This window comes from Xenopus tropicalis, chromosome 6 (genome assembly GCF_000004195.4).
Source record: "Xenopus tropicalis strain Nigerian chromosome 6, UCB_Xtro_10.0, whole genome shotgun sequence".
NCBI classification, from domain to species: Eukaryota; Metazoa; Chordata; class Amphibia; order Anura; family Pipidae; genus Xenopus; species Xenopus tropicalis.
Genome location: NC_030682.2, coordinates 132,435,514 through 132,451,998, shown reverse-complemented (window position 1 = coordinate 132,451,998; position 16,485 = coordinate 132,435,514). Strand labels below are relative to the sequence as shown.

The following is a 16,485-nucleotide window of genomic DNA, read 5'->3' as shown; positions in this document are numbered from 1 at the left end:
AGCAGTAACAGAGTTACAATCTCTGTTCCATCCACTATAACAAGAAAACCTTTAAGTTATAGGGAGAAAATGTGATATTTGATAAAATGATTTCAAGTAGAGGGAAACAGAGATTAGGTCCTAAAAGGCTTATGATGGGATCTCTGGATTAAGAGTAGGCATGGAAAGATACAGTATAATGTTATCTGCAAGGAGATGGTAGCTAGAGCCATGGGCACCTAGGCGTGAGCAGAAAACTTCCATGTAATAAGCAACATTATAACTTTTCCTAATAGGATCTAAAGGCTATACCATAAATAGGGACCTAAGGACTGAGTTTTCTACACCATCAGATTTTTATCTCAGGAAACATTAAGTGATTTCTCCTACATGCAGAAGGGGTGGCACAGGTTACAAGGTCATTTGCCAGCAAAGTTACAGGGGCAGCTGGGAGATGTAGTCCTGAAACAGCTGGACAGCCGAAGGTTAAAGGAACACGTGAATGATGTTATTTACCTAACGTGACTGTTATTCTGCTCTAAAATCTGTTTCCCTCTGAAAATAACATATATCATGCTGGTAAGGTTCACAGATGGAAAGGTCAGCGCAGAGAGCAGCTCTGCAAGGAAAGAAATGCTAAGAGCATGGCTGATGGAAAGGTTACAAGGGAGAAGCTACACCTGTGATCTCGCTGATGGCAGAGAGGGTGGAAAATAAAGCAGAAAATAGAACATTACAAAGGAAGAGAGGTGGCCGTACAGAACAAGTACATTGCAAGCCATATGGCTCTGGAACAGTTAGAAAAACAGTAATGCCTATACCTGTGAATTATGCCAATGTTAACCCCTGCCCACCCTCAGTCAGCATGGCTTTTAGACCATTTTGTTCATTGGAGATAATGTAAAAAAGAAATTGCAAGTTTACAAAAGGTCAAGTAAGCCATTGCAAGATATTTGCATCTAAGTGGGTAAGCAGTAAATACTTTCAGCATAGTAGTGTCTAACGGTTACTAGTCTCTGGTACAACTTACATTTTGTTACCTTTATTGTGTACAAAAAGCCTTTACTCTAGCATGCACCTAGCCCTTGCACCTGGGACAAAGTGGCCAAAAAGCTCCGCACTTTGTGCTTGACTAAAGGTGGCCATACACGCTAAGATCCGATCGCTTGGCGAGGTCACCAAGCGAGTGGATCTTCTCCCAATATCCCCAACTTCAGGTGGGCAATATCGAGCTAATTCAGGCTAATTCGGTCGTTTGGCTCTGGGGCCATTAGATAAGAAAACCAATGATCATTTTGCAGGCCATGCAGACCCATCAGTAGAGGACCACATCAGTGCAACAAAGTGGTCTAAGGGACCGATATCGGCAGCTAGAATTGGCCCGTGTAGTGTTGCAGTGTTGTCAGGGGCAAGGCAGTGTTGTCAGGGGCAGGGCAGCCCAGCACTTAATGCCTGCCATATGTAAACTGTAATTACAAACAGTTGTTTTTATGCTTAACTGCTGGTATCATTGTTTGGGTCTTAAGTCAAGAGTCAAGGAAACCAAGCTGTGTACCATAAAAAATGCTGATAAAACTTTAGTCTTGGTGTCTCCAGACCAAGTGTATGGGGCTTGATATATATACAGCATTTCTGGCTGAAAACCTGCAAACAAGAGAAAGTTTAAAAATCCTCATAGATGAGAACCACTTTGTTGCACTAATGTGGTCCTCTACTGATGGGTCTGCATGGCCTGCAAAATGATCAGATCATTGGTTCGGAGCAAAAATTATCAGGTCATTCAGATTTGGTGGCTAATTTACTTATCTAATGACGTTGCCAAGTGGGTAGATCCGTTTGTACCAAAATGTTCCACCAAAGGAAGAAAGACAGAAGATAGAAGAGAAGAAGGAGGAGAACACTGCTTACCCCCCATCTTTCTATTAAGGTGGGACAGCCCCAATGCACAGAATTAAAAAATGGACAGGGCATACCCAAAAGCGGGCAGAGTTTCAAGAAATCTAAGAGTGAATAGGGCTGATCTGGGCCATGGTTTAAATTGTCCCAATTTTAGATTTAGTAAATTTGGAAGGTGGGAATTTGTAAAGTAGTAGAAGGTGGAATTATTCTACAGAGCTTGGTTTAATTAACATTTCTAGTTCTTCGTTAATAACCTTAAGCAGGGTTAGTTTTGGGATATGGTAAGAACACTTCCACAGGGGAACATATTGTTAGTACATACAGCCCAGAGCTCCCTCTAGCTGCTGCTGAAGCACACCTGGGCCCCCATCTTTAATACAATGCTGGAACGGCAGAATGCAGTGCTCCCATTTATAATACACGTCATTAGAACATTCATGTCATTCTGAGCAAAAATAATTATGTGCAAAACGGTTTAAGCTCCTCAACCATTCAATCAATATTTGTAATTTAACACCTAATTAAAAAATGTATTTGTGTGTGTTTTTCCTGCAAATAATTATTAGCCATGGTTGGGCTTAGGCTCTTCTAATGAGTTTATAAATAATTTTAAACAACAGAGACATGCAGTTATCCTCATTAACAGATGAGCGTATTTTATATTCACTGCTTATATACTAATTGATGTTTAACATAAAAACACCTAAAACGTGTTAAATGTGTGTCATTAAGTTCACCGGCTCCAGTATTGTCTCCTAAACAACAAAACAAGCCGAGAAACCGGTTGCGTTTCCGCATTTATTTATTTCTGCCAATCAGAGAGGAGCGTGGGATTACCGTTCTACTAATTTACTTTTATGAAAAAATGTAATTATTCTTAATTTTTCTGCTTGGGAAAGCGACGGCACTGTATAGGAGCGTGCCGAGAGAGGGGACGTAATCAGCATTAAAATGAATGCTTCAATCTGGTCAGCCATATGGTGCGTAGCGCCGGGCATCACAGGCCAGCATGGATGTATGCCTGGGGGCAAAAGGGACCTCACTTAGAGAATGCAATGGATATTTAAATGCTTTATTCCACTCTTCGCTTTCTGTTCACATCCCAATTACATTTTAATTGTAATTAACAAAACCTAGAATATATTTCTTTATTCTTTATAGAATCCTTGGACGTCATGTGCTGAACAACTAATGGATTATCTGAAATGGAAGAAACAAGTTATGCTGGACACGCCACACTTGGCGAAAAAGTGATGAAAACAGGCCCTAGAATTATGTGTGTTTGAGCAGGAAAAAAAATGCCCATTGACTCCAATTCCATTGGTGCCATAAGAAACAGGAAGAAAAAAAGTCCTTTGACTCCAGTGCATTCGGCCCAAGAAAAACATCCATTGACTCCAATGCATTTGGTGCAAGAAGAATGCAGCAAAAAATTCCAGTAACTCCAATGCATTCAGCAAAATGTTGCCATTTCACAGTTCAGGAGACAGCTCACTACAGGGGGCTTAATCACACTTACTAAACCGACTATGAATTCATCTATGCTTACCCCCCTCCCAGAAAATTAATAAACTTTTAATATAAACTTCATCTTATGAAAATAGGACATTTTTCTAAATATAATCAGTAGAAAATTCTGTACTATTCCTGTATGTATTCCTCATTATCCCTGCTATATGCAGCTTTGTCTGGCTATATGCAGCTTTGTCTGGCTACATGCAGCTTTGTCTGGCTACATGCAGCTTTGCCTGGCTATATGCAGCTTTGGGTCAGAGTCGGTTATTTTGACATGGCCTGTAGAACCCTGTGCAGCTATAACTGGCATAAAGTAAAGATACTCTGCATTTTCTGTGCCCCAGGACAACATCAGGTACACCTAGAGGTATCCATATCTCCCTCCATTCAGTCCATGAAACATCCTACCTTGGCAGCCAGTGCTAATCCACCTGCACTAGTTATATGTCAAATTAAATTTTAAATTATACTCATTGCAAATAGTCAAAAATGGAAAGCGGAGTACATGCACTCAACCAAAGTTGCATTTATAAAGCTTCCCAGTTACCTGCCTGGGTCCCCGACACAGAGTGTGCTTCTCCAATTGTTACACCATTAGTCAAGTGACTTTTTCTCCCCCCCCCCCCCCCCCCCCCCCCCCCCACCGTATCATTATCTTCAAAGGTTAGTGCTAAGTCACTAACTGCATTGTAAATACCTTAGGTTCAGCAAAGGCAACAGAAGCTTTAATATCTGCAGATTTAAAATACAACCTACTGCAAAAGCAACAGGCACATTACCTATAGATTTCCTCTAGTATAAAGTATCATTCCCTGCTGAGAATTACAAAACAAGTTATTTCACACTATATTGGATAGTGTCATGTTTTTATGAGGGAATGTGTTGTAGAACAGTCAAGAAATAGTTGTAAAGACAAGACTTTCATGTGATGTAAAAGTAGTAAATTGGTGTTCAATTGGCTTAATGTTCTTTTCAATGAACCCCAAGCCAATAATATCCTTTTGTTGTACATTACAGTAACACTGCATTCCATGCTGACCCGTGTATCTGCTGTGACCTTCTGAAGGTCTCTACAAGTGGAAATCATTACTCGTAATGTCCAGGCATCTTGGGTATAGCCATTCAATAAGTCACTGAAATCCATTCAACCTCTTCACCTTTCCAGCCTTGTTGGCTGTGCAACACAGGAGTCACCACAGGAGGTGGAGGTGATGGAATGCCAAGAAAAATATTAGCATTCAGCTTGTAAACACAGGCTTCTAACTCTATTGGTAGTGAGCCACATCAAGCCAGACTGGTGTTGGCCAAAAGCGAAGCAAAACAGAATAAATTACGGCTGAGGATTATTACAGCAAAAGAAGAAGAACAACATCACATGGCAACATCAAATGTCCACATGCATTTTCTACCTGCTTCTTCCGTACTGTCCTGGTCGCCACACCTGATGGGCCCATCATGGCCTAAGGCACTTACCTAGAGTTACTGAAAGGAGTTCATTTGTACATTATCACCATTGCCCTTAGACATATATAATATAATACTATTATATGACATGTCTAAGGGCAGTGGTGATAATGTACAAATAAATTCCTTTCAATCTATTATAATAATAGATATGAACCCAATCACTAATTATGAAGCAGCACAAAGTTCTTTCTTGCTAATCTGCTCCAAAGCTGCCATTGCCCTACCAATTCTAAGTTCTTTCAGACAGAGAGGAAAAAACCTCCTTCTGTAGATCATATTGGGCTGGTGGCATTGTGATTCTCCATAGGCCAAAGTAGAAATGTTAATACTTAAACATACTGAAGGACCATGCTGCCCCCCTCCCAGTGCAAGAAGCTCCTCTCCATGCTTGGGCAACTTTAGCCTAGTCAGAAGGGTAATTACTGTTGGGCTTGGGGCCAATTAGGGACAGCAGGCCTTTATTACTTGTAATACTAATATGTTTCAAGGAACTTGTCGGTATCACTTTATAGGCAGTGGCAAATGAGACATTTTGTGGCGGCAATCAAAATAATAAGGATCACTGCAAATCATGTCTCCCAGGTAAACATGGGAAGCACCCTCAGTGCCAATGCACCCAACGCTGCTGCCCAGAAAGTGCATTAATGCACACTCAGGAGATGATCACTGGTGGAAGTCTATTCATGGCATGTCGGACAATGCATGGTCAATGGGAAGTGGACCAGTTTTGTCCAGTGCAGACAAAACTTGTTCATTAGTTGAAAGTGTATTATCTGGTTAATTTAGCATTATAATAGCAATCCCACTGACCCATGTATACGACACCATCCATCTGTGGGTGTTGGAGAGAGATGCTGCAACTTCTGTCTGATCCTACAAATTATAAGTTCTAACCCCCATTTATGTCCATGCAACCATGGAATATATATACATTATATATATCTTATCTCTTATAAATGCCCAATTTCATACCAGCTTCATGGTTTTCTAAGAACGGAGACTAAAAGAAGAACCAGTAGGACGTCATTTCTAACTTATCAGCAGGATTATTATTATTATTATTATTATTATTTATTTAGAAAGCGCCAACATATTCTGTTTTGATTGGCTGCTTGTGACTAGCTAATTGCCATTACTGACAGTGTGGCCTGTATGCCATATTAGCTGAATCTTACAGGGCTTGTAGGTTAGACAACAATGAGCTAATGCCCCTTCTTCCTACATTAAATCTCAGGCATTTGATCAATAGTTGAATGTCCCCCAGAGTAAAAACATTTTTAATGGATAATGTTTTTTTAATGCAACTTTTCTCTATGAGCACAATAGGCCATTTCTGCTGCTAATGGGGTTTGCCTTACAGAGTGCATCTCCCCTTGGCATCGTGGCACATCCCTCCGGCAATAAGAAAAAAAAAATGAAATAGTAAATTCCTTTAAGGTCTGAAAATTAATTTCCATCTGAGCTCCTGGTATGAAAAGGGTTTATTCTGTTAACCTGCTGTTCTCCTGATCCGTAAAAAGTGGTCACGGTAATCCAGTGACTCGGGCTCAAAGAACGTCCCTTTCCCTCTGTTTCCCGCTCCCCCAGCTGAGACCTGAAGCTTTATTCTATTAATCTGATATCCACTTCACAACAGAAGATTTATTTAGACTGCCTCTTGTTTTATAAAGGGCTCGGAAGTCTGTAGTAATTTCTGACACTTTGTTATAATTTTTTTTTCTCTATGACCACCCTCCCCAGCTTCATTTTCATACGGATACAAAGCGCAGTGATGAAATGATGGTTCATTATAGTGGTACAGAGCTCTTATCTTCATCCAGCAAGAGTCATTTCCTTCAAAAGATTGAAATGCAAATGTGAAAATTAATGATAACTGCATTATCTGATGGCAGAGATAATACTGATTCACTGTCAGGGTAACACGCAGTCCTTCTATGATTTCCTCTGCTCTTTTACAATATTCCTCTTACTGTCAGGCTGGATCTTCCGTTAACTATGTTCCACTTTTTTTTTTGTTAATTTACATCAAATGGCATTTGTGGAGATGTTCTATCAGCCACACTCACTAATCAGAAAATAAAAATAGCAGGATGCCGGTAATTAATGGGAGTTACGAGCAAGACACAATGGCCAATGCTTTAGTCTGCGCTGGGATTTAATACAAAGGCACTGGAAAAAAGTTGAGTTTTCTAGATATGTGGTTTTCAGCATTATTCTGGGTATGGGCAAGTAGAGGCCCTCCAGGTGGTATAATGAGAATAAAGAGGTCCTCTAGGTAGATTAAAGGAAGCCCCAGACACATAAAATAATAGACAACTGGAGGTCGCAGATGGAGTAATGGAATAGTGGATTCTCCCCAGGCAGGGACACTTTAAGGTACCAGTTGGCCCAGGGCAAAGATCTCATTGGTGGGCCTCCCAGAATTGCTCCAATAATTCCTAATAGGACTACCTTCTTAAGTCTGTGCTTACTGAAATAGACAAGATGTCCAGGCTCGCCAGTCTGTGCCAGCAGTGTTGGGAGAAGATAAACTGTGATCATAAATGACAGCTTTTTATTAAAAATATATCCTTGAGGAACATTTGTTCTGACAGAAAGTAGAAAGATTTGTTTTGTTGAGCCCTTCCAGCTAATTAAAATGAGGGACCTGCTACTTCTGGAGGATGCTTAAGGCAAGGTCGCCAAGCGGATCTTCTCCCGATATCCCCACCTACGGGTGGGCGATACTGGGCTAATTCGGTCATTTGGCCCTGGGGCCAAAACGATCGAATTAGAACGACGCTGTCGGTTCTGGGACCACATCAACGAGCCAATGTGGTCCCCAATCTGACTAAATTTTTAAACCTGCCTGATCTATATCTGCCCGATTTCAGGCCAGATATTGGTCAGGCAGGCCAATCGTTAGTGCCCATACATGCCAAGTCGTTCTAAGGGACTGATATCAGCAGCTAGGATTGTCCCGTGCATGGCCACCTTAAGTCAGAAGTTTTAGCAGATAAAAAGTGTTATGGTGGGGCCCCAGTCCTGGTGGGCCCCGGGCAATTGCCCTTTTTGCCTTTTTAATAAAACAGCCCTGTCCCCAGGTGGTGATAAACTGCATCAGTTGAAGGTAAAGATTTAAGCAGGAAATTCGCGAGCACCCATTTTTATCTGCTTAGGTCTGGCCAAACTAAAGCAACACCAAACACACTACCCTTCAGCAACTCTGTGGCATCACCCAAGGGCAGAGGGTGAGATGGACAGAAGGCGAAGAAGGTAATTCAGATCAAATCAAGATCTACCAACACCCCTGTTTAACTACCCACTACCTGCACAAAACTGTACTGCACTGTGGGTACTTGACCCACCACAGGACTCTAGCCACTCTATTTTTAGTTCTTTGTTTATATCCTAGACCTGTAAACTGTAAGCATCAAGAAGACATCTAGTCCTAGTTTCCTTCTGTTTGTTCTATTCTTGTCTTTTTCTCCTTATATAGTATATGGCACTGTATATGTTCCTTCCTCACTATTTATCTACAGCAAGAATAATCATAGTGTTGCCTGCCTCTACACAGATCTTGGAATAAATCGTTCCCATGATTCCCTGGTTCTTCAAAACGGTTTCCTCACTTCTAATAATAAAAAATCCAGCAACATCTGAAAAGGAAATAGGACTGTAGGTGTGAAGGTGGGGTGCAGACAGCAGTCATTTCAGTTCCCTGGCAAAATTCTATTTTGTAATGTTTATTAATCTAGGATATGTATGGCATGGACTTTGGCCAGAAGTGTTGTCTTGTCTGACTGCCATCCAGGATACCAGGGGCAAAAGAGAACAGGGCAGCAAGGACGCAGCTCTTACAGCCATGGGATTGCTCCAAGCATGTGGCTCTGCAGCTCAGGAAACAAATACAAATATTTCCACTAAGGAAGCTGCGCGGTGCCCTAGCACTAACTCAGGAAACAAGGTAAATGTGCTGGCATTTATATTTAGGTTATAGTTTCCTGTAAGTGTCAACAGAATTGTGAGACCTGATAACAATGAAGTGAGAGATGTACGGATACAGGATAATAAACTGCAGACTAACCTTTAATATAAACAAAGATAGAGTACGATTAAAACCCCAAATCCTCTTCCAAGGTTGGAATATAAAGTGCAAAGCAAAATATGCCCCGTTTCTGAGCTGTGATGATCCCTCATGGGTTATTTGTGACACTGAACAGGGTTTTTGTGCACTGAATACCACTGAATATGAACTGCCATACGGTTCACCTCAGCAGAAACATTCTCCATAGACTTCACTCAATGATCTATTCAGTCTCGGAGCCATTGTTTTCAATACAGTGAAAGTAGGAAAACCACAGAAATTCTGATTTCTCTAGGCATTTTTCTCCCCATTAATGGAAAGACCCCTTATCAGGAAAATTAAGCTGTTTGGATAACATGCCCCATGCTTGTGCAGCTGTCCCAATACCAAAAAGAAAAGCCAACAACCCCTACTACACTGAGAAAGACAACTGATGAAGGCATCTTTAGGTAGATGTTAGACTGAACTCAACGATGGGATGAAGGTGAGAAAAACTGCTATAGAGATAGAATAAAAGGCAAATTTGAACAAATGGCTGAAAAAATTAGCACCTGTTTAAATGAGCTTGCACTCACATAAGAGGTGATTGCACACAAAAGAAAATCTGGTTGGTTGATGATTCCAATCAGTTCACACATTGGGATAGGTAGCTGGCCAAGCAGTAGTTAGTCTAACCAATATGGAGTAATGGTGAGGATCGCAACTCTCAGCAAGGTTCTCAAGACCTCAGGAAGGATGTACAGTTTACCATTTGTCCTTTGGCAGTGACCATTTTTTGACCATTAAAGGTGGCCTAGGGGTCAATAATCTTATGTAAAGGCTGTTCCTGTATCTGCCACTTATAGAAGTGAAACCCACTGACTCTTTAAGCACTTTATTGCCTACACTGAGGTGGATAAAAGTTTCTGGGAAGGATTCTCCCTAGGATGATAGGAGGTACTCTAGGACAAGATGGGTATAGTACCACTTAATATCAATATTGCCCAACCTGAGACCCTTCAAATTGGTTGGGGCTGGAAATAGCAGTGAAACAACTGAAGGGCTACAGGATGAAATATAGTTACAAAGCAAAGATATAGAAATATAGTTACAGTGCAAAGATGGACACAAAAAAAACCAGAAAGGAATTATGAAGCGGAAGTGGAAAAAACATGCAGTTTCCAGTGTCATCTAAGAAAATCAAGAGAGCAAATATGGTGAGCACAGCTTTGTATCGCCCACTGTGCTGAAGTGCCAAAATTAATTAGCATTCAGATAAGTGTTATTGTGAAACCCAAAGCAGTTACAGAGATCATAATCAGGACATTTCCGTTAAATAACAGCATAATGAGGTTTTCCATAAGCTGCTTGTGTATCTAGGCCCACTCTGGCATTGGCTGCTTACCACTTCTTCTAAATAGTTTGGGGCTGCAAAATCTTTTTTTCCCTGAGCCCCAATACAACCTTATATGTCTAGTTGACATTGCTAGTTAACATTGCTTAAATCAGTTCATCTCTAACATTATTTGAAATTATTTTGTGTGTGTATCATTAGTTTTCCTTACACACAAGGATCGCCAAATAGCATTTATCCATTAAGGACGTAGGGCAGCCAAAAGGAGAGGGTGGGAAGAATGGCCAGTACTACACATACTGACATTAGACATCACTAGAACATATCTTCATCCTGTCATCCAATGAGAGCCAACTTGGCAGTTTTTTAACTATAAGGCTATATTAATGGCAAGCTTTCAGCTGATAGCACCTCAAGGGTTTATCTTACACTGCTACCATCTATCATAGGGAGACAATTTTATTCAAGGGCGGGGGACAGCCTTCCTGAGAGATACCTGCCTGACAATGATAGCTTGAGCCAAAGACAACATGGTTTACCATCAAAATTAGTTGAAAGTGGCTCCCAAAATACAAGGGAATTACGGAAATGATAGTCTATTTACCCAGTATAAAATTATTAATTTCCAGCCAACCAACAGTAACAGCTACCTGAGTGGATCATTATCATTTTTCTTTTCACCCCATACCTGTAGTTATGCTTAAAACTTCTGTGCATTTCTTACTAAATATTATTATTATCATTATGATTAATACACATCAATGAAAGACCAAACAACATGATATTATAAGCTCACAAGCAGAGGCACAAGCCTACAATATAAAATCTAATGCACTTGTAGAAAAAGTCTTCATGTAAGCCAATCAGCATCCTTATTATTAGTTGTATAATGTCACTGTCACCGTGAGAAGTTTGCAGAGTACAGAATGGACTAAACAGTGGAAGATATTTGCTTATATTACCCTGTAGCTAAGAGTAGTCATGGAATTGGATATAATATAAAGGATTAATTAGCATACACCTTTAATTCTTTATACTCGCTTACCTGGTCCATCCCAGCCTTCCGATTCTGTTTTGGTTTGACTCTTTTTTTCTGTTTGCACTTCCCCATCTGACTCATTTGTACCATGGCTGCCTTCTTCATCCCCTGGAAGAGTAAGAACAATTTCTGTTAAAAGGACACCATACCAACCTACAGACAGAACCAGCTTTAATGGTGCATTTAGATCACAATGGCACGACAACATGATCCAAGGTGTAGCAGATTAAGAGCAGTGATTGTTGGGCTGTTTTTCCAGTTCAAGCCCCCATTGCAGGCCCTACCTTTGTCCAGGACTCAACTTAATTCATAACAACGTTTCAGATATAGAAAACCATTGGCATATCAGTCATTTAGCCACAGTTCCAAGAATACCTAGGACAGCAAATAAGCTTTCATCCCAAATCTCACACTAACTAAACTTCTAGCTTCACTTCAGATTCCTCTAGGTCAGTGGTGGGCTAACTTATTAGTCAACTGAGCCAAATATCAACAAAACAGCGATTGAAATTTCTATTGAGAGCTAAATTTTTGTCAGACTGTCACTGGCTCACTCGTGCATGAAACGAGCAAGCCTCCCCTGCACTGCGTATCCCGCCCCCCGCCTGCGCCGCATCTCCCGTAGCCCAAACACCACCCCCTCCTGCTGATTTTTGCTACAGGCAACGACAATGCGATCACACTGTACGTGCCAGCCCGCACCTGGAAGAGCCAAATTCAAGGGGCTAAAGAGCCGCTTGTGGCTTCCGAGCCACAGTTTGCCCACCACTGCTCTAGGTCAGAGATCAAACAGACATTCTTACCAAACCTCATCATAACTGTCCTACATGCTGTGCCTGCTGCCCCTGCTCCATGTCCCCCAGGGGACCCAATATACCTATGTTCCAGAAATGGAATTAGGAATGCCATGTCTATGATAATAACTGTATTCCAATGTATTACTTGGCAACGACAATAAAGAACATTGTACCTGGTGTTTTGGTAGCTATGTGCTTAGGTGGAGTGCGTGCCACGGGGTGTATTGAGAACCGCAGAATAGATTCCAGGAGGTTGTGAGTAGGGGGCCATATTTATCTGTATTTATTATATATATCATATTTAATAATCCACATGAAGCAAACTATTCTACAGGATTATGCCTCTTCCCCCGGCCGTGCACCCACCTTACCTCTCCCATTAAACCATTAGCGAATATTATTTATCAGCTGTTAGTTGCTATTTGTTGAACAATGGAGGTATAACAGTAGGAAACATTAAAAAGGCATTTTTCCTGCAGATTTGTGATACTTATTCAGAACTCTCTGCAGGTGCTTTTTCAAGTGTGTCGATAGCATCTCTCCCAGATTCCCATAAAGCACCAGAATGAGCGCAGCAGCAGTGGCATTTCTTATCTGCTCTTCTATATTATACCTGGATTATTATACAAGCGTATAGATTACATATATGTTTATGTATTTATATGGAAAGTGGAAAGCAGCTGTGTTCCTGCACGGATGCAGAATAGATAAGTACAGTATATAGTGATCCTTTTTTTGACAGGATTAAGACTCAGATAAAGATGTTTTAACTGGGTAAATGGGAAGACAATAAGGTCATCAGCTGGATATCCTAAATTAGAATTTTCCCTCAGACTGGGGCCCCACCACTGCATTATTGTCGCCTATGACCATCAGTTTAATATAGAGAAACTTTATAAACTAGCAAACTACAGGCAGATTTGACAAATGGCAAATTAGGGAATCCACAAGGGTTCCCAGCAGTTCTTGCAGACTAGTCGCCCACTATCAATAAGTTGCACCCAAACCTTTTGCTACTTTTTTGGAAAGAGGCAAATGGAGCAGTGGGGCACTGTTGGGGGAAGGTGTACCAGCATCCTCTTTGGTCTGGATTGATGTCTTTATTCTTGCAGTCAAAAAAGTGTCTAACTGCAGCATTGTTGGCCGCCATCTTGGGCTGAGTCACATCTGGTTTCTGGATGCAGCGGAGGCCAGAACCAAATTTCCTTTCATGGTGCATTCTCCTGCTCTATAATTCAGCCAAAGATGGCAGCCATCAACCACACTGCACGGGACACTTGGGGCATACATAAGCATTTGTTTTATAATGTATTCATTTTACAGGTGATTTCTTACACCATTAGCCCAGTGAACCCATAATAATTGTGATCTAAACCAGTATCTGATGTTTTGTCCCAAGGTTTTTACTCTCAGGCTCCAGAAAATCCATATGTGCCATTACTGCCCTCAGTCAAGTGATGGCCAATAACCTTTTATGCTTATGGAAGAGGTAACGAGACGGATGATTAATATAATCATAACACAAATGTATGAAGGCATTTCCCAAGCAGAAGACAGGGAATGCTTTGCCACTTTTATAACCCAGCTTAATACCCATGTGAGGATGTCAAATGTGATTTTCAGGTACTTCTTACATTTACTTTCACAGAGACATTTATTAAAGATAAGGTCATAAAATAGAAAAAAAAAAACCCAGCCCGGCAAGCTTATAGGCTTATATCTTATCACTCGGCATGATCAATGTGAACCTGTTCCCAGCAATAACATCTTACACAGAAATGGTTCTGCTGCTGTTCAGGGACATTTAAACCCCATGTACCTCTCCGAAGCCTTTTAATTCTTACATTAAATTAAAAAGATTTTTCTGCTGAACGCTTTAATAATAAATGGAGAAGTGCAAGTGTTAATGAGAAATTATGGCTAAAAATACCTCGGACACAACCTTGCTGAACTCTGAAGATCCCTTTCCAACTGGGGTTTTAGGTGCCAGTGTTTTTTTGTTTACATTTTCAACATTGTATTAACAAATCTCAAAAACTTGAGTTTTAAACACTTAGGGGCACATTTACTAATCCTCGAATCCGAATCCCGAATGGGAAAAAATCGGATTGGAAACGAAAATTTTGCAATTTGTTTCGTTGCTGTCGCGGGTTTTTCGTATTTTGCGCAACTTTTTCATCGCCATCACGACTTTATCGTATTTTGCGCGATTTTTTTCATCGCTGTCGCGATTTTTTCATATTGAGCAATTGTAAACGGTGGAAAAACCAATCCGAATTTTTCGCGACGGCGACGAAAAAGTCGTGGAAAATATACGATAAAGTCGGAACGCCGACGAAAAAGTCGAGCAAAATAAGAAAAAATCGCGACGGCGACGAAAAAGTCGCAAAAATACCGATCATTACGAAAAAACCGCATTCGGACGCTTTCGCACGTTCGTGGATTCGTGGGAACTAAAAAAACTTATTTTAAAATTCAACTAAATTTGTTTTCCCAAATGTCTGATATTTACTAAAAAAAAGAAGGAAAAGTCTCTCCAAGAAAAGTCGTAAAAAACTCGACTTATTGCAGCGAAAATCCCGAAAAAAAATCGAATTGTTGTTGCGATAATACAAAGTTGTGATTTTCAGACAAAACCTAGCAAAATCTCTAAAGTTTTGAGACAAAAGAAAGAACTTGAAGGAAAGGGAAGGGACCTTTGCCACTGACTACATGAACTTGGCAAGTTTAATCTGGTAAATTTTCTAATTCTGATTTAGAGCCGTTTAAACCCATAGCAAATCTTGGAAAAGTTGCAGCATTTTTTGTCTGCGACTTTTTCTAAAGAAATCTGAATCGAGTTTCAAATAAAAAATCGATTGTTAGTAAATGAGCCCCTTGATCATAAACACATTCACTATAGCATTTTTTTCCAAAATCTCATTATATTTAATTACATAAAGGGCACTAACCTTGTTTCAGTCCTAATGAACCACCAATAACCACAGCTCAATGGTTTCAATGGTTTAAATTACTTCATCGGATTCCCAATATTATACAGGTATGGGACCCATTATCCAGAATGCTCGGGACCAAGGGTATTCCGGATAAGGGGTCTTTCCATAATTTGGATCTCTGTACCTTAAGTCTACTAAAAAATCAATAAAACATTAATTAAACCCAATAGGATTGTTTTGCATCCAATAAGGATTAATTATATCTTAGTTGGGTTCAATTAAAAGGTTCTGTTTTATTTCTACAGAAAAAAAGGAAATCAGTTTTAAAATTTTGAATTATTTGATTAAAATGGAGTCTATGGGAAACGGGCATCCCGTAATTCGGAGCTTTCTGGATAACGGGTTTCCGGATAAGGGGTCCGATACCTGTACTTATTGTACAGCCCTGCGGAATATGTTGCCGCTTTATAAATAAATGTTAATAATAATAATACAATTATGAATTATTGATAATTAATAATAATGAATAATATTAATTTATTATGTGAATTTACTATGAAATATTTGGTATTAATTTGTGAAATATTTATCTTTTAGAGATGCACCAAATCCATTCACCCTCAATTAATCGATCTTGCATTTAAAGAAAATATAAAGAAAATATCTTTTTTTTCCCTATACATCAACATTTTGGCTATTTATCAAAAGTTTTTGCTTCTTCTCTTTAGATTTTTGATTAAAAAAAGGTTTGTGAGCTTAAAAATGCTGAGATCCATTCAAACCAATCCATTCAAACCATTTGTATGGAAAGCTTTCTATCACTCCACTTACTAGGGCAGTGATCCCCAACCAGTGGCTCGGGGGTAACATGTTGCTCCCCAACCCCTTGGATGTTGCTCTCAGTGCCCCCAAACCAGGGAGTTATTTTTGAATTCCTCACTTAGTGGTGAATTTTAGTTGTATAAAAACAAGATTTACTGCCAAATAAAGCCCCCTGTAAGCTGATAGTGTGCATACAGGCCCCTAATAGCCAATCTTAGCCCTTATTTGGCTCCTCCATGAACTTTTATGGTGCTTGTGTTGCTCTCCAAGTCTTTTTACATGTGACTGTGGCTCACGAGTAAGAAAGGTTGGGGACCCCTGCCCTAGGGAATGCTCAAGACTTGCCCAGAATTCTCAAGCTGCTTTACCATTACAAACTTTGGGAATCGCACAAATCTTTTCTCTGACCTTTTAGCACTTCAAGTGACAAATGCATTTTTCACATGTAAAATTAGTTTAAATGTTTGACCCATTTGTTGAGGAATCATTTTTTGCCCAAATTTGAAAATAAAATAGTTTTGTGCATCCTCATTATTTTACTAAATAATATAAATACTTGTATTTGTATAAATTCTAGCCAGTACCCTCTCCCATATTCAGGTACAAGTGATGTTTAATGCATTGTGCATACT

General features: G+C 40.0%; 1 protein-coding gene across 1 annotated transcript in view; it reads right to left on the bottom strand.

Moving 5' to 3' along the window:
- The window catches only part of zfpm2 (zinc finger protein, FOG family member 2), a 258,173-nt gene that overhangs the window by 180,046 nt on the left and 61,642 nt on the right, over nt 1–16,485 (bottom strand). Inside the window, exon 3 of the mRNA XM_002931563.5 lies at nt 11,305–11,406. Within this exon, the coding sequence (XP_002931609.2) occupies nt 11,305–11,406 (102 nt within the window). The remainder of the gene's footprint in view (nt 1–11,304; nt 11,407–16,485) is intronic.